The 25648-nt window shown below is 35.2% G+C and overlaps 1 protein-coding gene across 3 annotated transcripts in view; it reads right to left on the bottom strand.

Moving 5' to 3' along the window:
- PTPRQ (protein tyrosine phosphatase receptor type Q) overlaps positions 1–25648 on the bottom strand; it is a 253107-nt gene that overhangs the window by 113355 nt on the left and 114104 nt on the right. For 2 of the 3 annotated variants that reach the window (XM_053658806.1, XM_053658805.1), the window contains exons 36-43: positions 19040–19200; positions 18192–18337; positions 12778–12946; positions 10821–11111; positions 10275–10550; positions 9766–9917; positions 6279–6420; positions 4364–4633 (exon numbers count right to left, since the gene is read on the bottom strand). In XM_053658806.1, the coding sequence (XP_053514781.1) occupies positions 4364–4633; positions 6279–6420; positions 9766–9917; positions 10275–10550; positions 10821–11111; positions 12778–12946; positions 18192–18337; positions 19040–19200 (1607 nt within the window). The remainder of the gene's footprint in view (positions 1–4363; positions 4634–6278; positions 6421–9765; positions 9918–10274; positions 10551–10820; positions 11112–12777; positions 12947–18191; positions 18338–19039; positions 19201–25648) is intronic. The other variant, XM_053658807.1, reaches the window with a different exon arrangement.

Here is a 25648-nt window from a genome sequence, read left to right on the forward strand (position 1 = left end):
ACCTACAGGTACTTGATATGTCCTATTGGACAGAAAGCAAATAAAGAAATCAATACGGAAAAGAATAACTCCTAAAAACTAAACTGGATATTTCATTTTCTCTCCATTAAGTTTGGAGCATTGGAAGAATATAGCTTATATTTTTCTTTTGATTCTAAATTACTGAACTTGGAAGAGCTTTAAATAAACCCAAACTTGAACGTTATCTTATAGATAAAAGTTTTAAAAATTCAATATTGAATCACATCTATCAAGATTTGAATATAAAGAACTACTTTGAGATTCTGAAAGTTAAATCCTACAGACACATGAACTTGCTACAATATTTTTATTGGTACATATATTTTGATATAAATGCAGTTAAAAGTGCCAAGGCTGAGGACCTTTATCTATATTTGCCCTATTCCAACAAGTTTGACTGTGATAATGGAACCAGTTTGGATACCAAACACTAATCTCCTCATAAATTCAATCATATGATGCATGTTTAACTGCACTCAGATATAGCCAAGTTTACACTAAAAAAAAAAATCCAGTAATCCCTGGAAGGAATGTGAAGGTCAGACACTAGGCAGTGAGAAAGTAAGTCAAATTTGATTTTACTTTATGTCAAAATAAGCACAGAGTCAGTCGGTGACTCAGAGCGGACTGTACACTGTGACTAATCTTAGAGCACTATAAATTACCGGTTTGCAACAGCTATAAAACTGTTTCCATTCTGAACAATGCATCTCCAGTTCTTACATCTATCTCACCAACAAACAATTCATGTGAACTCAGATGAAAGCAACTCATTTCCCTAATAAGTACTGTCACCATAAATATAATTGCAAACTAGACTTGAAACTTAAAGATAAAAACATTAGAATTTGTGAAGTAGCAATTAATACTCATGTTTCATATGAATGACTATCCCTAATTTAAAGATGTTTATATTTGCCTGGGAGAGAATATAACTTTGCCTACGGTTATTCAGAGATAAAACATTACAATGGAGAAAATAAATTTCTTTCTTTTACATACATTTGAGTGACTTATGACACCCAAGTGTCTTTGCTAGGAGCTGTGAGTAAACAAAGACAAGTAAGACAGAGTCCCCATAAACAAAGCATTTACAGTGAGGATCGGTGAGTCTTAATTTCTAAATTCTGATCCCATAGGTCTGGAGTAGGTCCTAGAGATGTACATTCTGATGCAGGGAGTCAGCAGTCAAAATTCTGAGGACCATTTGTCTTTAATAATAAGAGACTACATAGTACATTCTACAATATGTCCACTATCTGGCTAATTAATTGATTTAGAATTCCTTCAGCCTCCACCTATGGGGTCTTTTAATTCTGAGTTAAGATCCAATTCAAATATTTAATCAAAAGATTAAAAAAAAAAAACCCTGAACCTTAAGTTCAGGTATCTCTACATGAAGTGCATATTTACTTTAATTATGTATCTTAGTTCTACTAACTGAACTTCTGTTTCTTTCCCGTGGCTAAGCAGTCGCTTTGAGTTCCTATGGACTTGGTTATAACAAGTCACCCACCTTGTTTTCAGAGTCCTGCAACTCTCATTTATGTCAAATTATTGTCCTATCTGCACCGCCCCTCCAGTTTGCTAAAGCTCAGTGCCTGTCCGATGATCGAGACCACTTTACCTGGTGCTAGACCACCCGGAGGCAGACCACCTGCTGGCTTCGACCACATTTTCTTCTCCCAGACTATGCACAGCAATGACCTGCTGCCCACCCACTGAGGAGACACCTGTCAGCCTTCCCTGGACTTCTCTAACACTGTTTGCTTATCCTCGCTGCTACACATCACCTGCCACCAAAGTTCCTGGGTCATCTATTCCAGTGCTTCCCAAAATGTACAGAGCATCAGATCACCTGGAGAGATGCTTAAAAGTACAGATTCTTAGGCTTTAATTTTTGAGGCTATGATTCAACAAGTCTGGGGTGAAGTCCAGCAATCTGTAGCATTAAAGCTTCACATACCATTGAAGACACTTAAAAAATACATTTCAGCTGAGCTTTTAAGAAGCAATACAATTTTGTGTGACATACAAAGGGAGAAGGACAATATAGCTCTAAGAAGCAATGCAATCTGATGGTGAAAAATGTTGAATAGGTATAAAAAAGAGAATTTAAACAATGATTAGTCATAGCAGTACTTAATAAATGATTTTGAATGAAATTTAATGCACTGAGTAAACAGTTTGGCTAGAGGCATGACCTATATGAAGAGAATTGGCAGAGGGACATAAGGATAGAAAACTAGACAGAAGCCAGTCTCTAACTGGTGGTAAATTCTGGGATGCATCTTGTAGACAATGAGAATGAGTGAAATACTGGGAGTGTTCTGGGCCATCTCCTACATAGTGTGCCTTTCATTATCATCTCTATGTTTCAGATACCCAAATATTACACATCTAATTCTTATCCTTCAGATAATAAACTTCAACTACCAATATGGAAATGCTCTCAATTATATACTGGTGCCAATTTAATCAAAGTAAGGAGGTAGAAAAATAAGACTGATGGGCAGTCTAGATGAATGTAGGTGATAAGGAATTTGGGGGTATTGTTACAAGAAGTAACAGAGGTCCATTATGAAATCGGACAGTCATGTTGGGGGAGGGGGAAAACTGCAGAGCCATGTAGCCACTGAAGTGGTAAGTTCTGACTACATGTAGGAGAGATAGGAGAAAAAAGTCACATAAATATCTAAGGCATGGTGTCCAACTGATTATGAAGAACAGGTAAAGAAAAGTAACAGAAGAAGAATTCATGTAACGTAAATCTTGTTTTGAATATGTTTGGGGCTGATCTACTGACTTGATCCTCACTTGAAGTTTTGTGTGTGAGAGAGAGAGAAGAAAAGAGAGAAAGAGGAGGTGTGTGTGCATGTGCAAGGTGGAGGCGGGGGAGAGGATGAAATGCAGAAAAATAGATTAAATTGATGAAGTGATGTTCTAGAGGAGAGAAGAGAAGGAAACAAAAATGAGCAGCTAGATTCCTGAAAAGAAGAAGGCAATGGCATTGTTGAAAGAGACCATCTGGGGAGTACAAATAAAGGTACAGTTAAAATTTGAAATAGGGCAAATCAATATCTTTAATATTATTAGTAAAATCAGTGATAATGTCAAATATGGATGATACTGGGAATAGACTATGGTCAGAACAAGAGCAGACTTTTCCTGTGGAAAACTGATGGAGTGTAAACAAGAGATGTGTAAAAGATTGAGGAGCATCTGGGAAAATTAAAGAAGGTGAAATATATAGCTAAACAAAGTAGAAGAATTTCGGGTTTCTTTCCAGCACTATTCATCAGGCAGAATCTGGTGAAAACAAACTGGAGGGTCCTCTTAGAGTTGGGAATCTCCTGGGAGATGAGTCACAATGACATGGTTTGAGATCTAAGGAAAGGTATTGTTGAAACACATCTATTCCAGCTGAACAGAGAGAGCAATGAAGTCCGAAGACATGTTGCAGTGGAAGAATGAGAAGGAAAGAATGCTGATCAGGATGCGGAAGTCCAGGAGGAGGTTTGGTGTCTGGAAGTTCTGTGCTTATAGCCTCAAGGGTAGAAAAGTGAAGTAAAACTGGGTGACGCTGATTTCAAAAAGGGGAAGGGTTAAAAGGTGTTTCTAAGATGAAGGCTCTGAATGTGCCACAGGTAACTAGTTATGGCAATATCCACAGTATCCATCAGGGAGGATTTCCAAGGAGTGATGTTACCAGGAAGGAATCAGGTTTTCATTTACACGAGCAGGTTTGATGTTGGAGACCATAGAGAATGAAGGAGATTATGACACAGAAGGGACCACTGTTAGGGAGAATGAACTTCTTTCTTTGAATGAGAGTTCTTTGTACACTGGGGCTTAATGACTTGGATATTTTTATTCAATGATATAAAAGACAAAGCCTGGCATCTAAAGAAGAAAATATGTGACAACTTCACGCTGCAGCCACAGAATTCAGAGAAGCGCCTAAAATTCTACAAAATCAACTAAGAAAAACAGAGAGAAGTATGTAAAAGTTTACATGTTCATTCCTTATTGTAAATTATGAGAAAGAATAATTCAGTAAGTTTGGAGTGTGACTAACAAAAAAATAGATATTTGTGGAAACACCATGAGGCATATTTTCTCTCTTTTTCTCCCTTTCAAATTCCCAAATATGGGTCAATGTACAGCACACCTGGTGCTCTGTTCACCCATGAGGTAAAAAATATGTTTTACATGTTTAAATATCTCTTTCATATCTTTAGATAAATGTGCTACAAAGATTGTAAGAGCTATTGACAAATGTGTGACATAATTGATGAATAGTTACCTGTTTCAGATCAGTTACCTACTTCAGGTAAATTACCTGTTTCGGGTAGCGTGCTGATGTTGCACGTACTTTCATCGCCTTCACCAGCTGAGGTTGAAGCTCTTATTTTAAAGACATATGAGGTATTGGCAAGAAGTTTCATGAAAGTATACACGTGATCTTGGGGAGAGACTTTAGTAGAATTACTTTCAACTGTTATGAGATAATGTGTAATTATTCCATTTGCCTTTTTGGGTGGATCCCACTTCACTAACGTGGACTGCCAGCTAGTTGCCACACACTGTATGTTCTGTACAACATCTGGAACTTAAGAGATAAATGCTTAAAGTTAACATTTATACACGTGTAGTAGACAAATTATTTAATTATGTGATTGCCAGATAAAATCGTGTATAGTACTAGACACACAGAACAAAAATTGAACATTCCAACCTTTCAATTGTGCTCAAAAAGTTCTTTACAAAGGTTGAATAAAATGGCAGTTCACCTGTTTTGTTTGCTATCATATTCATTATACAATGCTAACCCAGTCCCTTAATATTTTCTTAGGCCAAAGCAGAAATCACAACCTCAAATCCTCAGAAGCCACTGTGTGGCTTCAAGTTCAGGCAGTGATTGAAAGCTGCTCTTTTTATTTCTTAATCAGAAAGAAGTCCTAGCAATACATTATTATAGAAACCTTTTGTGCAAAAGAAAGATGTAGGTGCCTCCCTGGTATGGCACATCTGGGCCTAACAGTACCAGCAAACATGTAACCAGTTTTGGGGGGTACTTTTATATTTAGATGGAAGACTCATGAAGACCTGATTCCTTCACATGTTTTAAAAAAAATCTTTGCAGGAAAGATTTAAATCAATCCCAATTTTTAACTCAGTCTCAGTTTTCCTAGAATGTCCCTAAACTCACTTGGAGTTGACCCAGTTTCTCAGAGGTGCACTATAGTATCCGGTAAACCTGGTTAAAGAGCAATAAATGCCCAGCCCACCAAAGTGACTGCAGACTGGAGAGACTGGTTGCTTCCCATAGAAAAGTCAAATTATCTAATGGTCCCTAATGTTAGCACAGTTATTCCTATTACAGTCCAAAGAGGATGCTACAAGGAAAATGATCAGTTGGTGGATTGCAAACAAGTGAAAGGAACCAACTTGCTGTCATGTAAAATACAGTTATTGGAAGAACACTCAAGTAAATTTTCACTTGCCTACAGTTCTCCCCCCCCAACCTAAATTTATATCTTTACAAACACTCCCTCCTCTGGAAGATAAAGGCATCAGAACTAAAAAAAGAATATTTACAGGAGGAGTGGAACTTCTTGTTGTTCAGTTACAGCTGCCATGACTTCTCCCCCATTTCTCTCCCCTGCCCTGTACTCCCCACTCCCATGGTCAATCCCTCACAATCGCTCCATTGTCCTATGAGTGGAATTTAAATTAAAGACAAAACAATTTCACAGCTGATTCAGGGCTCTGGCAATTAAATATTCTTAATTATTTGCTTTCTTATTTTCAAAAACATATAGCAATATTTTCATAAAATAAGTTAACAAGAGATAGTTGACAACTTGCTTAAAGTTAGTTTACAAAACTGAATTTTGCAAATATCTAGTTCACTGACTCTGGAAAGCTAAAACCAATGAACTGACCAGCTCATATTTTAACATTGAAAGTTGAACATTTTCTTTCTTTTTAAAAAAATTTTGCCATTCAGGGCATAAAATTCTGTGGTCCTAGGAATTAAGTAATTTTCACAGATATCTAAAGCCTACTTTGTTCCTAATTTTTAAAAAAATGTGTGAATATATACATATGAATGCACATATATATGACAGTAGAAAAAACCCAATGGAGCTGTAAAGCATTGAAGTTCGACTTCCCTTTGCATGAACTACTAAATAATTCTTTAGCACATAAACTGGGGAAGGGAAGGGCTTGTGCTCAGACCAGTGCCTCACCTGACTCCCGGGTGGTGAATTTGAGCACATCACTGAACTGGTTGCCGTTCCCCACCTTGGTGAAGGCAGATACGCTGACAGAGTAGGTGCTCACAGGCTCCAGTCCAACGAGCTGGGCCTCGGTTTGAAAACCTGAAATATTCTGAAAATCAGAGAAAACTTAGTCTCAATGCATCATCAAAAATGTATTTGTAAATGGAAGATGTATTTTAACACAACAGTATGTCTTCTATGTTTAACCTATGATTCGATAAGCGTGGGTATTCTAAATTTAAAGAAATATTAAAGGTTTTTGGTGGCATAGGGGATGCTCAGCTGATGACACAGGGTGAAATGGACACTCTTTCAGCCACGAAGAGTCTCATTATTGCCATTTTAAAAAAATGCTAGATCACTTTGTTTTCATTTTGCCTCCCAGATTCTTACTTAGAATTATATACTAATTACTTCCTTTAAATCTTTCAAAATTAAAGTCCCCAACTTAAATCCAGCTTATAGGTGGTGAGCAATACTTGATTTTTTTAATTCATCTAAATTCATTTTAAATACCCAGGAACATTCTATGTAAATAAATGTATTCATTATCAACTATATGCTAAGCACCAGGAACATGGCAATGAATGAAACAAAATCTCTGCTCCTGTGAAGATTAAACGATGAGTTTTCCCACACAACTTCTAAATTTCCTATTTGAGGCAATCTTAGGAAAAGGAAAAGGGAAGAAAATGGCAGTTGCCCAATAAAGAATATGCTTTCTCACAGAAAATTTTACTCTTAAGAACGAAGTCTTCATTCAAAGATAAGCATCCTAACCAAGAGAGCAGTCAACATTAATCATTATGTAAAGGGAAAACCATCTCCTGAGTGGTATAATTTTAAGGATATCGCATTCTATCTGACCCCAAAACATAAACACTTTGACTTATTTATTAAACATTTCAGTAGCAGAAATTAAGATTACTAACTCTTAGGGTACTTACAGTTAGGACCACATTTTGAACTAATCTCTTCCAAGTCCTTGACATATACTAGGAACTCACTATATTATACTATTTCCTTCCAGTTTTTCACACTTACTATTTACAAAGCATACTGCTAAATAATCAGTATATTTAAAGACATATAAGACATGGTCCCTGTCACAAAGAAATTTTAATATTAAATAGAGAAATCTACAAACAATTGCTTCCTGAAAAGAAAAGAAACAGAATGCAGGTACATTTTGATTTAGATTAGAAAGGGCCGGTACCCAGAGAAGTGACTGAACTCAAGACATTACAATGAAAGTGTGATAGTGGATAGCAAACAGATTGACAGAAGAAGAGTAGTAAGAAGGAGACATATGTGAGGAGTATGTCCAAACATCTTTTAATAACTTTTTACTGAATAAGCAATTTCAGTACGCATGAGTGACCTGAGTTACCCTCAAACCTGTGTCTTGTTGAGCTCTACGTGAGCCACCCTGGATTGGCTGGGATGGCAGAAACATTTGGAGTGGGTGTAGAATTATTCTGCCCCCCACGCACCCATGCAAAATGTGAAAGAACAAAAAGTAAAAAGTAATGGAAAGTGACAGTGTTGTGGGATAGTGATGGATGAAGAAGTAGAAAGGAAAACAGGAAAATACACTTGTAGAGAAAGCGAACCAGAGGGAGGGAACTACGTAAGGTAAACTAGATGTTGAGAAAGAAAAAACATGGCACATGAGTACACTTAAGGGAATTAGAAAAAAAACAAAGTTAAGAAAATTGATGGAAGAGGAAATAGATGTAAAAAGAGTAACTAAAAGTAGTAGATTTTAAAGAAAAACTACATTCTCTACCCCAAAAGTGATCTATTCAATACTTCAGAGTATAAAGATTTCTTCTGCTGCTAGCAAAATATTAATGCTAGTATTTTTATTGAGAAAAGAGAATGTGTAAAAATTTTAAAATACAACATTTTCATATTCATGTAATGGCATGTCATTTTATTCTTAGTGCTATTGTATTGCTAAATGGATTTTTTGGTGCTTTTTATAAGTATGTATAGTAACAACAAGAGCTAGTGCATTTATCACATGCCAGGAAATGTTCTAAAAGCTTTTCACAGATTTTCCCTTATAATCCTTACTTTTTAAGGTATGCATCTTTATAACTCCCATTTTCCACTTGAAGAAACTGAGTCATAAGAAATTAAGCAGCTTGTCTAATACAGCACAGTAAGTCTTAAAGGCAGGGCTTGACCCAGGTAATTTGATGCCAAAGCTCTTGATTTACCACTATGCCAATGGCGTCAATACTAGAGTTCACTGTTCTGAGGGGGGAAGATCACACATAGACATCCATGCTCTGATACACATCCGCGATTATCCTATGAATGTGACAGCGCTAAGAAAATGGTCCCTTTCCCCATTTTGATATCTATTTCCTGTGACCCATATAGTAAAAGCAAATAAAAAGTGGGAACATGTTACAATTAGACCAGGGATAGTTATTAGAGGGCTAGACACTTGGTGTCATTAATATAATTTCACACTTTGGGGAAAGAGATTCTACATTTATGAAGTAATAAATATAATTCAAATCCTACTCAGCCTTTTAGATTTTGAAGTAATACCTCGATTTTCAGAAAGAAAGCTATTGTTTTTTATGACATAACCTTAATCACAGCCTTTAATTTTTCACTATTCATTTGGCAAGCTATATATGCTATGAAAATGATTTACCACTGGTAACAAATTGTAATGTTCCCAATGTTGTTATTGGTAACAATGTTTATTTCAGATCTTTTTAGTCTTCTTGCTATAATTATGAGCATTCCAGTGTTTCAATTTGCCTTTGGAAAAAAGAATACTTCCTTAAATAAATGCTATGAAGTATAACATATTTTGGCAATTAAATGTTTGACATCATAGAAGTATATCTGAAGCCCTTTGTTACATCAGTTCTTTGGGTGTTTTTCACTAATTCTGAAACCTAAAAATGGAGGAGAGAAAGGGTATTTATTGTTGCAAACGAATTAGTGCTAAGAATAAAAGATAATGATATGTCTTAAAAGACCAATTAGTGTGGGATTATACGCTCTCTGGGACAATTACCAAAAGTCCGGTAAAAACACACTCCTGAAAAGTTCAAAACCACCAACTTGGTACTTCTTTTAATGACAAATAGAAAGATACTACATTTAAGATAATAGCAGGCTCTAATCTAAAATGTTTTACTATATAATTTCCAGCATTCACAAAATTTGCTATCATTTCTTAGAACACAGACATGTAAAGGTTAGAAGTGCTAAGTAAATCATTTTACAAACTTGTCCGCTTCTGCATCTGGCACCTGTTTTCTGTGTTTTCCGCAAGCACCCTTGAATTGTGGGGAACAAAAACGGTTCCTTAAAAGATGGTCCTTGTTCAGTTTAAAGCAGTCTGTTTTCCCCCTGCATGTCAAAAGTTTTCATTCAATTTCTGAACTTTTGAAATAAGAATACACTGTCATCATCAACCTACCTTATAAAATACAGTATCAGTTTCATGTTCATGAATTTTTAAACTATACACTTTAACAATCCCGCCTGGGACAGGACTGGGGCTCCAGTGCAGCCACACGGAGTCTGAAGTGTAGTTGATTAAAGTCAAATTTTGAGGAGGTGCTAAAGGCACTGCAGGAAAACACATTATAAAGCTTACATTCATAATTTTTCACATAAAAATATCACTGCGACTGTAGCTTCCTGAAGACACTAGTTAAGAAGGACTTATAAAATGATCATATTTTAATTTCAGAAATAAATAGCATAAATAAATATTATGTTTGTTGTACTGGAACTCCATAGTTCCAAAGTAGCTTTAAGCAGAACACTTAGTTCTGAAGCTCAAATTAAAAAAAAAAACAAACAAGAGTTAAGCAAAGTAGATGAATAGTTGTAAACCTGCTACAAATAGACAATCAGATATCCTCCCATTTTTCGTGCTGCAACAGTGAATCATTTGAAAAAAAAATACAAATTCTGGCTTACCTGACTCATCTGTGTAAAAGAAAAGAATACTGGAAGGACCAAGTCCTTTTATAGTTCTCGCAGCAGCAAAAATACTATATAATGTAAATGGTGAAAGCTCTTCCAATATTATATAGTTATCAGAAGTACTGAAAGAATAATTTTCATTTGGTCCTTGTAAAGTTAAATCATAACTTATAATTGCACCATTTGGTTTTACTGGGGGATCCCATGATAAGAGAACTGAGGTAGAGGAAAGGTTTTTAAAAGTGTTGATTATTGGTGAAGTTTCTGGGACTATAAAAGAAAGAAAGAATATTAAATGAAACAAAAGTGAATTAGCATTAAAAAAGAGGCTTTAATAATAATGGGGCTTCATTTTATTTAGCATATAATTATTTTAATTTTAAGAAACTTAGAGCTTCTTGTGTTTATTGAAAAGCTAGTTACTTGAGAACATATAATCTACATAATTGCAAGAATAATGTTTTCTATCACAAAGCAATATAAATTTAAAAAACACCACAATCTTAATTGCTTAATAGGCAATGAAAGGATCCAGCCTACCATCTTCTTCGGTTTTGATGTGTAGCTGGGCAGTATGGGTATCAGAGAATCCCTTTTCTGTTGATGGAGTGATTTTTAATATATAATCAGTGTATTTTTCCAGATTATCAAAATACATGCTCGTCTCGTATGTAACCAGAGGTGGTCTTACGTGGCGAGGAGTCTGCTGTAAGCTCAGAGAAACATAGTAGAAGACTACGCCGTTTGGCTGAGAGGGTGGGCCCCAGCTTACATTTATGGCAGTTGATGAAATGGACTCATAAGTCAGGTTTCCAACGGGCCCTTCTGGTACTATGACAGGTAATGTGCAAAATACAAAAATTATCAGTCACCCTGAATAAATCTAAGTACATTCACAAACTGAGGGGAATTGTTAAAATGGCATCTGTTATATCATCAGTTCTTAAATTATTTAAATGAAAATACAATAAACATCACCGAATACAAAATATCCTCTAAAAATATTAAAAATCATCCAAAATAAACAATGTTATTTCATAAATCTAATATGTGTGAGAATTGTTTTCCATAATATTCTCTTGGCTTTCTTTTTTACAACATGGAGATTATAATGTGGATATATACATATGTGTGTATATATATTGTAAAAATGTGTATTTAAATATTGTAAAAATGTGTATTATCTACAAACTATTTTTATCTTCTGTCTTCCAAATATTATGGTCATCTAGTACCTCCTACCTAAAACAGTGCATAGAATATGTTTATCACTCATGGTGCTATAATAACTGATAAAAAGTTATAGGCTGGTAAAAATCTTGGTAGAAATCTGCATTTATAGAATGCCTGAAATGATACTGATCACATACTGTATTCAAATGCTTTTGTTCAAGACTCTGTAAACACATATTTCCATAAATTTTATCATATCTTATTCTGTTGGTCAACTTATGAACTCTTTAAAAGGTTTCCAAACAAGGATAGCATTCACTTCTCATATTTATGTTGTCTGTCAATTGATGATCTTCAGATATTAAACATGGAATTTTACTCTCAGCAAAAGTATAGGCCAATGCTACTTCTCAATAAAAGACTAATTTTTAAAAAATAAATGGACAAGGTGGGGTTGTCAGACTGGGTGAAGAAGGTAAAGGAATTAGGAAGTATAAATGGTTAGTTCTGAAATTGTCACAGGAATATAAAGTACAGCATAAGGAATGTAGTCAAGCATACTGTAATAACTATGTGTGGTGCCAGATGGGTACTGGAAATACTGAGGGGAACTCTTTGTAAAGTATGTGATTATGTAACCAGTATCCTGTCCACCTGAAACTAATACAAAATAATATTAAAAATGCACAAAAGTAGCAACCATAAGAAGAAATAGGCAATAATCCGTGTATCATTGTATTCTCAAAGCTAAAACCTAAAAAGCATCAGGAATTTCAGTTGTTATAGTTTTCTGAATACATGCAGCACAAACGAGATTCTGCAGAAGCTACACATGAGAAACTTCTGGGGTTAAAAAAAGATATCCTGGGTATGTTAGTCACAAATGCAGTAAGAACAAAGATGCTGTGTAGAGTCCTATGTAGATTCAAAGAGTGAAACAAAATAATTTGCAAGAGGGGAAACAAATGCAGTTCCTAAGGCAAATGGGTAAACATATTAGCTATTAGAAAATCCATCCACATGAACAACAATGTTTTTAATTCCCATAACTGATGGCCATGACATCTTCTGAAGCAACAACAGCAACACAATTTTCATGAATGGATGGTAACAATTTGTATGAAGTGAAAAGGCTGTCATTATTTTAATAGTTTTATAACTATGTTAAATGCATTTTAAAACTTCTATAATGACTGGTTAAATGTGCCTAGATAAAAATGTCGATTTTACTACCAATACGCACAAATAGAAAAAGGTTGTGAAATAATTATAAAGTTTTAAATTAATCCTATTAAGATGTAATAAATATTTTTCATTTACATACTGTCTTGATCTGTGTATACTTGAACTATGTCACTGCTTTTATTCCCATTTCCAACTGAAGTGCTTGCTGTTACCCAAAATGTATAGTAGCTGAATATTGCCAATTTATCTATTATTGCAGATACGGTCATATTGTCAAAGTCATTGGTTACTTCATGGAGTGTAAAATTCTGAAAAATAAACATATTGTTTTAATTGTTCAGAATATAGTTTTAGTATACATGAACACTTCAAAATAGTTATTCATGAATTGTTTGCCTCATTATTTTAATATGTTAATGTTTTAGTAAAATCATCATAAAACATTTTATTGGAATAATTTAACTGGAAATATGTGTGTACTAAAAGAGGAATAGATAGCAGCAGTTTCTATTACAAAATCAACCTATAGAGTAGCAAAGAAAAAAAGCTCCTAGCAATGGAGAAGGTCTAATGGCCAAGCCGAAAATGCTGCAACTGTGCCGACACTGTTAGTTTTCTTCCAGAGGATGCAAGTGTCATTCCAAACTTCTATATATTTTACAGAAGTTTGAGAATATCATAGAAATTTAATTTTCCTTCCTATTATAGATGAAGGAATTATGAAAGTGTTCACCTCTTTCTATTAACTCAACTGGATATAATTGCTCATCTCAATGAGTCCGTTTGTTTACGACAATCATGGGGAGAGTGGGAAGGCAGTCATGTTCACTCTCTCATATACAGAGTAAGAGAAATTTTATAATTTTCTGGCCTGACTCCTAGTTATATTTGCCCCAAGGCATTTTTAAATTATTAGAAAATTAATGCATTCATTTTCTCTCTGAGCAAATATTAAACCCAAAACACATAGTAAAATGAAATAAATTTTAAAATAAAGGAAAATAGACTTTTAACAGAAAACATTTGACAATTAGTGGGAATAACTTTATAATAATGTCCATATACACTGAGAAATCTAAATCATTCCAATCAGCACAAAGCCCTCAGAGTTCTGTAAACATGCGTTCAATCCTGGAATGTAACTCCAGAAAATCATCTAATCTCAAAGCTTCTCTTTCCTTAACTGTAAAGTGAGAATGGTCATTGACACTTCACAGAGAACTTTTGAGAATGAGATGACATGAAACACAGACAGCAATTAAGACCATGTCTGACACACAGTAAAAAAGCAATAAATGATAATTAGTTCATTTAAATAACACTGAGAAATCAACTTGATTAAAATTTATAGTTAGGATGGTTCTACATTATATGAACAAATTAAATTAGCAAGTTTTTGTGGTTCTCTTGCCAATACAGTGGGGGGATGAGGGTAATAAAAGATCAATTTCAATTTTATGGTGACTTCTTTAGGTGTAGACAAGTTAAAATAACATAATCTCACACAAAATATGATCTGTGAACTTTACCACCTTCCAATATATCATCTATGTTACACATAGAATAACAAATGCATAAAGTATTATATAAAATATTAATATAGCTTTTTGGTGTAGCTTCTAATTTTTCTTTGTTATAGAATTTACTCTGATTACTTATGACCTTGATGACAATTAGTTAACAAATTATTTTGAATCAGCCAGAAATCGTTCATGCTGAGTGTGCGTGGACATGCATAGACATGTAACAAACTTAGAATTAGGTCAGTTATCTAGATTATTTCAATCATCTGTTTATTTTTAGCAAACACATCTTGTGGTTCAAATTATCTAATTAAGGTTTACTCTTTTACATATACAAATGCAGTCAGGAGGTATTTAATAGAAATGAAATTGGGTAAATCATCCAGCATTTATTTTGCACATTCTACTATAATAAGACTATGTCAGGCACACTGAGGAGACGTGACATAAGTGGCAAAACCTAAAATGTCTAAGTGTTCAGAGACTAACAAAACGCAAGGTACAAAAAGGGCGGGAAGCACAGGATGGATTGCCAAGTATTAGTATAAAGATTCAGTTCCCCAGAATAAGAAGGAATGATCACTCCAAACTCAAGTGCTCCAAAATTACCACTAAGTACTGAAAATAAGGTTGGTCTATTATAATAATTCATGTTCTCAATTAAAATATTTATTGGGCATTAAAGCTACATATAGTACAGTACCAGAGGACTTCAGGAGATGGAAAGGTAAGTGTCACATGACCCTTTTCTTCAAGCTGTTTGCGAGGGCACAAGGGAGCCTCAAAGGAGAACAAGATACCGGGACTAGGAAGCCACGTGTGGTGTGCCAGGTGTGAGTATCCTACAGTGCAAAGTTCAGTGGGAAGGAGAGGAGAAGAAGGGGGACGAAAAAACTGTGCACTTATTCCTCCATATAATTTTGATTTTGAGGAATCCTTCTACTCTACCAACCCAAAATAGAAAATTAGGTAGTGAAGATTTTGACGCTGTATTTAACATTAACTTTAGAAATAAATTAAAGCACAGATGAACTTCAAGCAATATGAGAAATATTTTAACATCATTAGCCTGTGTCTTCTTGCAGTTGTCACACTTAAAAGCACTCTTAAGATTACTAAATAAAAGATTATAGTTTCTAAGATAGATAAATGGCAAATGGGATCCTAGTATGTACCCAGGTTTGAATAAGTAGGTTCATAAGATTATGTTGAAACTAGAGTTAGATGTTTACAGTTGATTATTTAGATATTATCTGGACAAAGAACCAAAATAGAATTGTGCATAAGCCATAGTAAATAGTACGGAAGCAAAAGCTTTGCCAAGATTCAGAACTACTGACACCACTTTGCAAAACTTTTGTTAAATGTGTGATGGAAGAAACATCTGCAATTCCAATAACCTCTATGACATAATGACATTGGTAAATGCATAAACAACACTGTAGTTAGATAATTATAGTAAAGTGTATATTAATCCCCATATCTCTTCCCCAATTAGGGCAGAACAAAAAGGCAAAACAAAAATTGCTTGACGTACAAATTAGGGGGAAAATCCTCCTTTCTTAGAGGGCCTCCACTCGTATAGGGCTTTGAGCAGAATGTAAAACCCAAAGTGACTTCTGGACTTTCTTTCTTCACTGCTAGGGTAGTCCTCAGACAGTTTGCAAACTTCTGCTTTGACCTTATTCATTAGAGCAGAGGTCCCCAACTCCCCAGCCAGTACCAGTCTGTGGCCTGTTAGGAACCCGGTCACACAGCAGGAGGTGAGCAGCAACAAGCCAGGGAAGCTTCATCTGTATCTATCTCACCCTCTCACTTGCATTCCTGCCTAAGCTCTGTTTCCTGTCAGATAAGCGTGGCATTGGATTCTCGCAGGATCCCTGTGGTGAATGCAGATGCAAGGGGTCTAGGTTGCTCACTCCTTAGGAGAAGCTAATGCCTGATGATCTGAGGTGGAGCTGAGACAGTGATGTGAGTGCTGGGAGTGGCTGCAAATACAGACTGTCATTAACAGAGAGGTGTAACTGCACAGAGACCATGATAAATCAGTTGTTTGCAGACTCATATCAAAACCCCATCAGTGAGTGACAAGTGACAATGAAGCTGCATCAGGTGACAGATTATCAAGCTATCCAGTCTGTGGAAACTTGTCATCCATGAAACCAGTCCCTCATGTCAGAAAGTTTGGGGACCACTGCATTAGTGTAAGCTGTACTACAGATGCATTGTAACAAATCATACTTTAGTTCCCGACACTGCTGCTCACAAGGACTCATTGAAGTAACAACCCAGTTGTCAGTCAAAGAGAATCAGGCAACTTGGAGTGACTAAGACTTATCTCTATTCCCCTGCTCAAAAAGATACAAAGAAATAAGTATGACCAGAGTCATAATCAACAATTCAGTCAGTATTTTCTATCAGTTAGTTATGGTATTTTTTCTAAATTAACATTTTCCATTTGTAGCCCAACATTCCCTATTCCTGATTCAGTCATGACAATTCCAATTTTATCATTCACATATATATATGTGTGTGTGTGTATATATACATATATATATGTATGCATGTATTTATGTATTCTATATATATAGTTTTCTAAAACTATATATAAATTACATATACATATATGTGTATGTAAATATATATATATATATATATATAGTCTGTTCAGAAAAGCCCAGGCATTGTTAATATAATGAGAAGAGTTTGCATGACATTATGTAACCTGGCAGCCACAGAGAGGGAACAATGGTACTTTCACTGTACTAGTCAGTGGAGGCAGTAGATGCCACTGAGTGAGCTTGTGTACTATGTGACTATCACATTCAAAATGACTGAGTGAAAAGAACAATGAACCTGCATCAAATTTTGCATTAAGGTAGAACATTCCTCTGCAGAAACTACTTGGATGACTCAGAAGGCCGCAGCTATTAGCAATTGGTGACTGGCAGCTTCATCACAACAACATGCCCACTCATGTACCATGTCCCGTGCAGTTTTTTTGTGAAATATTAAATCACCCAGGTGACTCATCCTCGCTACAGCCCAGATTTGGTGCCCTGTGAGTTCTGGCTTTTCCCAAAACTAAAATCACCTTTGAAAGGGAGGAGATTTCAGACCATTGATGAGAGTCAGGAAAAGACATCGGGGCAGCTGATGAGGACTGGGAGAACTGTGTGAGGTCCTAAGGTGCCTACTTGGAAGGGGACTAAGATGTGATTGTCCTCTGTACAATGTTTCTTGTATCTTCTTCAATAAATGTCTCTATTTTTCATACTATATGGCTGGACACTTTCTGGACAGACTATATGTATGTATATGCACATACATATACAAAGTTCTATGAAATATTACATTCAGAGAAATCAAGAAATTCTGCTGAAAAAATAAAGATATTTCTGTAAACAAACTTCATTTTAGCTATTTTCATAACTATTATCATTTATATCTCAGGAAGTGTCCATCTTCAAACTATGTGACCCTAGTACCTTGCATACCTCAAGTTAGGCACATTTCTAGTTTTCATTATCTCTGATAAATAATAATAGTAATAGTAGTGGTAATACTTCCTGCTAACAATTGAAGACATTCTTATAAAAATGAAGAGAAATGCACAAACACATCCAAACATGAAAAGTAGTTATATTTTATACAAACAAAACAAATATTTTTCTGAGACATAACTGAGGGTGAATGAAATCACCAACTCTTTAGAGAACACTTCTTGGAGGAGTGAAGCGGAGGGTCATATTTAGGTGCAGAATTTTAAATAGGCAACAGCTTGGTTGTAGGTAATGGCTTTGATGCTGACACAGAAATGGGGGTATGCATGCACACACGCAGAGAGAGATGGAGACACAGGAACGTACCTGACACTCTCTACCACATTTTTCTGTGTCCACAGAAGTTGTGCAAAATGTCTATGTATAATTATTAATGTAAGATACATGATTTTTTTTCTACCAAACTCAACCTATATCATCAACAAAACTAAAGGATATAAAGAACTAGGAGAAAACTCAGATCTTACCTGCACAAAAGTACCCGAAGTATTTCTGTAATAAACAGAATAATATTGTATAATCCCATTAGGTTTTGAAGGTGGTGTCCAAAAGAGAATTATTGATGAAGAACTGACATTTGCATAATGAACATCTTTGGGAGGATCACTTGGTGCTATAAAAAAATTGACAAAAAAGTAAACTTGTGGTTCTAAATAATGTCTGTAATGTTCTAAATTTTACCTGCCTTTGGTAAGTGATAATCTTTTTAAAAAAAAACTTGAATTGGAACAACATCTAATTACAAATCATTAATGATATCCATGTGGCTCTTTGGGCAATCTCTCTAACACCACAGCAATGTCTAAGCAGAGGAAAGATGTATTTCTTACTAATAAAACACTATCCTAGCTCTAAAAACATGCTGACTGCCCTTGGGTTTGAGACCATCATAACAAGTTTCCAAAACAGAATATATAATACGCAATTCTAAATTAGAAATTTAAAATCAAATAATAGAAGAAAGTCAGAGAAATGATTTCCTGCATTTTATTTTGTTTCATTTAACAAACACATAAAGTGCTTACTATGTGTCCAGTTCTGTGCTGAGTGCATTTACAAATATAAACTTATTTAATCCTCCAAGAAGCTTATTAAGTAGATACTATATTGTTTCCCTAACACAGACAGGAAATTGAGGCACAGACAGATCAACTAACTTTATGAACATCACATGGTTAGAAAGTGACCAAAGAGCAATTTTGCATCCCACCGACAACCAATATTAGGCTTAATAATACTTTTTAAAAAATATTTAACACTTATTTGATCTGGGTAGAATATTCTTTGACTTGGCCTATGCAGATAAAAAACTCACCTCCCTCAGGTGTTCGAAATTTGATAATATTGCTTCTTGTTTTCCCATCACCAAGTCTGGTGCTAGCTGTTACATAAGTACTGTATTCAACATTGTAGTCCAAATCTGAAAACTCTAATGATGTTTCAGTTACATTAATAGTTTTTAATGATGACCTATCCCTGAAAGAGAAAAGGAGATTGTCTGTATAACTGACTTTTAAATTGAATGTTACATATGCATTTTGAGCAGAGGTACATTAAAAATAAATATGTGTGCATGGAAATTTATTAATCCCAACTAATAAGATGAAAATATCACTTATCCTGAATGCTAAAAAGAGAATTTCAGAACAACTCAATAAACAAATTTCTTTGGTTTTCAAGTATATTCACTGATTCAACCAAGTGTTAATAAGGTATGTACATATTAGAGTTTGCCTGGACTGATTTAAATAAATCTCTAGGAACACTGTATATTTAAAGTGATCAGCATTTATTTTCATACCAGTGTTTTAGTTGTTCAAATATTTGCTCCTTTAAGTGTGGACAAAATCTTACTTACACTACATATTTATCAAAATAATTTTTCACATATTGTACAAAAGTAACATCTACTTCAAATTCAAACAAATAAATAGTAAATGTCTGAACAGTAGTATCCAAAATAGTAAGCCTGAGTTATCATGTACTTAATGAGAAACAGGACTGACAATAATATATGCGTAACGTAGAAAAAATTGAGCTTTCATCTCCCACTCAATTAAAATCTTAAAAGTATTTGAAGTGTCAGTCAAGAAAAGAAAATAAATATTGACTCAATACTCTTCAAGTAAACAGCAAAATCTCAGGAGGAGGGGGAAAAGCCTAAAAATCAAAATATTGCTAAGTAATAAAGAATACCACAATTATTCTACTTCAGTTATATTAGGCATCATAGTTTTGAATAAGCTATAAATTAAAACAATTAAAGAATTAACATGGACATAGAGGTGCTGAAAAACTGTATTTTCAAAGACAATTTAAATTTTAAGAGCAATACAAAATTATTAAAATTTTATGTAAGTAAATATGACCATTATTACAGGAAAAAATGCATATCTCTTGTAATGTCATTTTTTTTCTTTAGAAACACAAAATTTCTGAGTTATAAATCGATATTCCCCCTGAAGATAAAATGTCCTTTCTTTACTATTGAAATATTTTTCCCTTTAATCCTCATCAGAGGATATGTTCACTAATTTTAGAGAAAGAGGAAGAGAGAGAGAGAAACACTGATGTGAGAGAGAAATATTGGTGTGAGAGAGAAACATTGATTGGTTGCCTCCCATTTGTGCCCAGACTGGGGATCGAACCTGCAACCGTTTGGTGCACACGACAATGCTCTCACCAACTGAGTGACCTGGCCAGGCTAAAACATTTGAGTTCTTGAATAATTAAAAGGAATAATAGATTTTAGGTGAATTAAGGATATCCACAGCAAGACAATGCAGCATGGTTTTACCATTACGAAAGCATCATTTCCCTCTGAAAATGAGTATAGTTATCTGAAAAATAATTGAAAAGCTCACCACAGTGAGAAAAATATAGATTCAGAGTATGCTAATAAAGGTAGGCAGGATAAGCCTGGCTACTCAGCCATCTGAAACAGTTTGATCGGATATCCTTCTTCAGAAGCAGTAGGAAGAGCTTTCCTGGACTTCACTGACACAGAGAGGGTCCTCTCAAGCTCAGTACTGTGGCTATTGGTCTCAGACAAAGAGGCCTTGGCAAAGAAGCTTTGCCCAGTTCCAAACTCCTGTCCTCAGCACACTACAAAATAGCCGACCCAGTTCAGATATCTAAAGCTATGAAATTAATTAAAGTAATCTAATTAACCGCTTATCTATTTTTTTGAAAATCCTTATCCAGCACTATTTTCCAATGTTGTCAGCTGTCTTCATCACCTTCCTGCCCTGATCAACCTATAGCCACATACTTCAGGTGTCTACCTACAAGAAGAAAAATCCTGAGCATGTTCCACGGAAAGTGTAGAATCAAGGCAACTACCTGGGAAATTCAGACCAAAAAAAAATTTGTCTTACCTATCTGAATATTTCAGTAAAAATAAAATAGTATTTATAAATGCTCTAACAAACTCATTAATCCTCAGTTACCATACATAAATATAGTTTCTACATATATCTTGACTTACCTCCAGAGAAAAAAGCGTTAACAAAATTTTTCAGATACTAGTATGTCTTTTCTGTGTGGAGTTTATTTGTTTTTCTTTTGGAGCTTTAGGATTGTGGCCAGTATTTTAATGACAGGCAGAAAAACATCTGAGCATAAATGAATTCCAATTAAAATGTCAACTTCTGATACAAGTTAGTATCTTTTATATAATAGCCAGTTTCCAATAAAAATGAGAACCGAGGAACACAGAAAGGAGAGTCGTGATGCTGTCCTTGAGGACCTGACTCCATCCTCCTTGTTCATACGCTGTTGCCAGATTGGAGGAAACACACATTCACCTCTGGGCTGGGCCTGCGTGCCCTCTGCGCTCTGAGAAGCCATCGGTGAGCAGTGCTGAGGTTCAGGGGGGCACTCGCACCCAGGCACAGAAGCCCCACTTTGACCCAGCCATCATCAGTTGTTACATAGGTTTTAGCTGGTTTAGTTTAAAAATCTGTTCTGTTCTTATTAGTTTAAAAATATTATACTAGGATTATTATGTATTTTATTATAGGGTTTTATTTCCATTATAAGAGTATATGTTCCTTTGTATCTTGATTATGCTGCAGTAATAATTCTTACACAAATATCTTTTCCTAATGGTAATTTTATTTCTGTAGGCTAATTCCCAGTAGTGTGATTATTAAATCAAATGGTTTAAACTTTTATTATTTGAATGATTACTGTTCCAAAATCATTTTTCTTCCAAATTACAACTTATTATAATTTAGAATCACAACAATGCTGTGTGGAAGTACACATTTTGGCAAACTCGCACTATTAGTCTGGATATTAATCTTTTAAAATTTCTGCAAGTTTAATTGACAAAAAGAAATTGTAATTTGCACATCTCAGACCACAAGTGAGATACAATGTCTTCTCACATGTTTATTGGTCATTCGTGATCCATTTTTAATAACTTACATTTTTTCTCTATTTTATTTAGTCTTTTAAATGGCGAACGACATACGTCAGAGTTAGGGAGGGACTGTTCTTACAGATAGGTCTCCAAGGAGAGATACCTTCTCCACCTCCTCTGAAATTAGCAATGACAGATATGCAAAAATATTCAGCAAAATTCAATAAAATCTACTGAGTACCTGCTTTGCATCAGGAACTATGTTAGACATGATTAGAGTTAAGGTATGGTGTCTATCCACAAAAGAGAAAAACAAAGCAGGAAATAATTATAAAACAATTCATTAATAACCATGGGATCTCTTTAAAAATGACAACAATAAATGCCCCCCACCCTAGTGCCTAAAAGCTTTCTTCACACACACACACAAATTAGTTGTGACCAATGAGCAGAAAAGGAAAATAAAGCAACAGGCCCTAAAGATGCAAGACATTGTTTAGCAGAGAGATAGTTTATAAGATTTGAGAGTAGAATATAGAGAGCTGAGTGGGGTGGGGAGAGGTGGACGGGAGGCCTACCTGACAAAGCAGGTCTAACCCTCACATATCCAAAGTCACAAACTGGGTAGAAATGGAAGGAATATCAATGTCACACACTATTTAACCTCTAAAATAGATAACTTCCAACATCAGCCAGACCTCCTGATTAGTGTAAATTTTCAAACTGAGAAAAAAATTGAGGAAAGTCTCGAGTGCAGTTACTTTAATGATTTAATTCTAGGAACTTATTACAACATATTTAAAGCTATTTGGAATTTGAAAAATCAAAAGTATTCAAATTTCTCTGAAATTATTCAGAAAAAATATATAGTAATTTTTATGGCATAAAGGAAATTCTAAAGCATAAGAGCAGTTTATTTGCTCTTCTTTACCGAGTCATTTGCTCAATTTACATCACTTCAAAACCATGCCAAGCAGCAACTGCCACTGAAGGAGTCATGCATACCAAAACCCCGTGAGAGGACTTAAATTTTCCCTAAGTGTGAACATGAATCAAGTTTGAGATCATCGAAAGGTCAAGGTCTTCATTCTAAACTACATCATTTTATATTTTCTTTCCTGGGAGCAATCTAATCTGGTGATATATCCATTATGTAAAACATTGTAGATAAATCCCTTCACTCACTAAATTCCACTCCCTTAAAATAAAAAATTTCAACATCCAATTACTTGATTTTTACTAACTCATTCTCTCCCTCATAGTTTCCCACTACAAAGAAACTACTCTTCTACATTACACCCTAGACTAATTTCTCTGAACAGTTGGGTAGTATCAGTAGTTTAATACTTAGGCATTAAACAGCCCCAAACTAGCCAGGCATAAATAGTTGTCCACTCTATGATCCTGAGGCTGTTCTAGAGTCTCAGAGATACTCTGAGTCGACATAGGGTATTCAATTGTTGCTATTGCTCTTATTGTCATCATTTGGTTAGATGGTTGACTTGGTTTAATTCTGCTTCCTATGTTTGTCTTTAGCAGAAAAAAAACCCACATTTTTACGACTAGAGGAAGAATTGAGTACAGAGAATGAGGCTGAAGCTGAGGAAGAATGCACTTATAAACCAGAGTCTTGGGGAAGACACATGTAATTACAGTCCAGAAGGCAGAAGGAGGGATCGTGCTTGAGTTGGAGGAGAAACATTTCACCTCCTGACAGTGGACAAAATCCCTCAGGCCAAAATAATGAATTTGGGGTTTTATTCCAAGAGTAACAAAAAGTTCTTGGAATGTTTCCTCCGGGGGTCTGAACTTTGGGTGTATAGTTAACATAAATCTTTACATGCCATGCAATACAACAATTAACCCCCTCCCCTCTTATCCATGGAGTGACTGGCCCACCCATCTCTTCAGCCTCGCCTCTTCCCATTTCCTCCTGTGCTATTTATTATACATACTCAAGACACATGCCCACCTTGCTGTTGTCCTGGCCAAGTATCTTGCTGTTAACCACGTCTAATGAAATTATTTGAGCTCTTACATGCAATTAAGTATACCTCTGGACTTTCAGCTACAGGTGTCAATAAATTCCATTTTTGCTTCAGTCAATTTAGGTTGGATCCAGTCACTAGAAACTAAAAGAATCTTGACTGGTAACTATTCCTGTTCTTTTAACCATTTCTCATATGCATCGATCCTGGGTATTTCCACCATCTTCATCATTCTTTCTGAACAAGCTTTACTTCATCCATATACTATTTAAACAGTGGGGACCAGGGATCTAACTGGTTTACACATGAAAGTCTAGTTCTTCTCTTATAATGAAAACATTCTCTCAACAAAAGCAGATCAATGTATAGCCAGTGATGTTTTTAGTAGGAATAACCTATAGTAGAATAACCCATTGGGGTTTGACCCTGATGCTGTCATCTGCTAGCTTGCAAACTTAAGTTACCCTTTACTCCCATCAAGATTTGATTTCTATAACTATCAAATGAGGATCATAGTCTTCTCTGTACGGTACTGTTGTGAAAATAAATAAGAAAATATATGTGAGAAATCAAACACATCTGTCCCAAAATGATAACTACTCTACTCTCCCTCTTGAGTTTATTGTTCCCCAAATCTATAATGCAAAGAAATCACAAATTTTCCCAGCTTTGTTCACTTCACAGAAGACATGAAAAAATCCCTTAAATCTAGGGTTTAAGCATTTGAGCTCCAGACAGGCAAAATAAATGACTACAAACATTGGCTTTGAAACAAGTTGTGGTAAAAACGCATGAAAAAAGCTCCATCTAAAGACCGCCTCCATTCAATGCCAGGTGATCCTATGGGGAATGTGGAAGAAGTATGTTAATTTTTTTAAGAAACAAAGGAACCCAAAGTTTTACCAAGAATCTACTCATTTTTAAATATTTTTATTTATTTATTTTTTTCCAAGAAAGCAAGAGAAACAGTTTATTGTTCCACTTATTTATTTATTCATTTATTGGTTGGTCCTGACTAGGGATCAAACCTGCATCTTTGGTGCATCAGGATGATGTTCTAACCAGCTCAGCTACCTGGCCAGGGCCCTACTCATCTTTTAAATGCTGTTGGATTTTTATTCAGAATTTATTGACAGTTTTCAGGTTAAGCAAAGTTTAGGTGGTCAACATACAGCCTGTTTGTCACCTTGACATTTGAGCTTCATCCAAATCATTCATTAAAATAACTATCAAAAATTAGCCCTGGCTTGTGTAGCTCAGTGAATTGAGCACAGGCCCGTGAACCAAAGGGTTGCTGGTTCAGTTCCCACCCAGGGCACATGCTTGGGTTTTGGGCCAGGTCCCCAGTTGGGGACACATGAGGGGTAATCACACATTGATGTTTCTCTCCCTCCCTTTCTCCCTCCCTTTCCCTCTCTTTTTCATTTTTTTATTAACTAACCTACTGTGGTTGGTAACTTAAATATTCTTGTGGCTATGATACATACTGTAATAAACATTCATGTATATGCATCTTTTTGCTCAAAAAATAAGCGTTTTTACAAGGGTCTATAACTGGAGTTGGAAGTAT

This window comes from Artibeus jamaicensis, unplaced genomic scaffold (genome assembly GCF_021234435.1).
Source record: "Artibeus jamaicensis isolate MK-2021 breed Jamaican fruit bat unplaced genomic scaffold, CSHL_Jam_final scaffold_584, whole genome shotgun sequence".
In the NCBI taxonomy this organism is placed as follows: domain Eukaryota; kingdom Metazoa; phylum Chordata; class Mammalia; order Chiroptera; family Phyllostomidae; genus Artibeus; species Artibeus jamaicensis.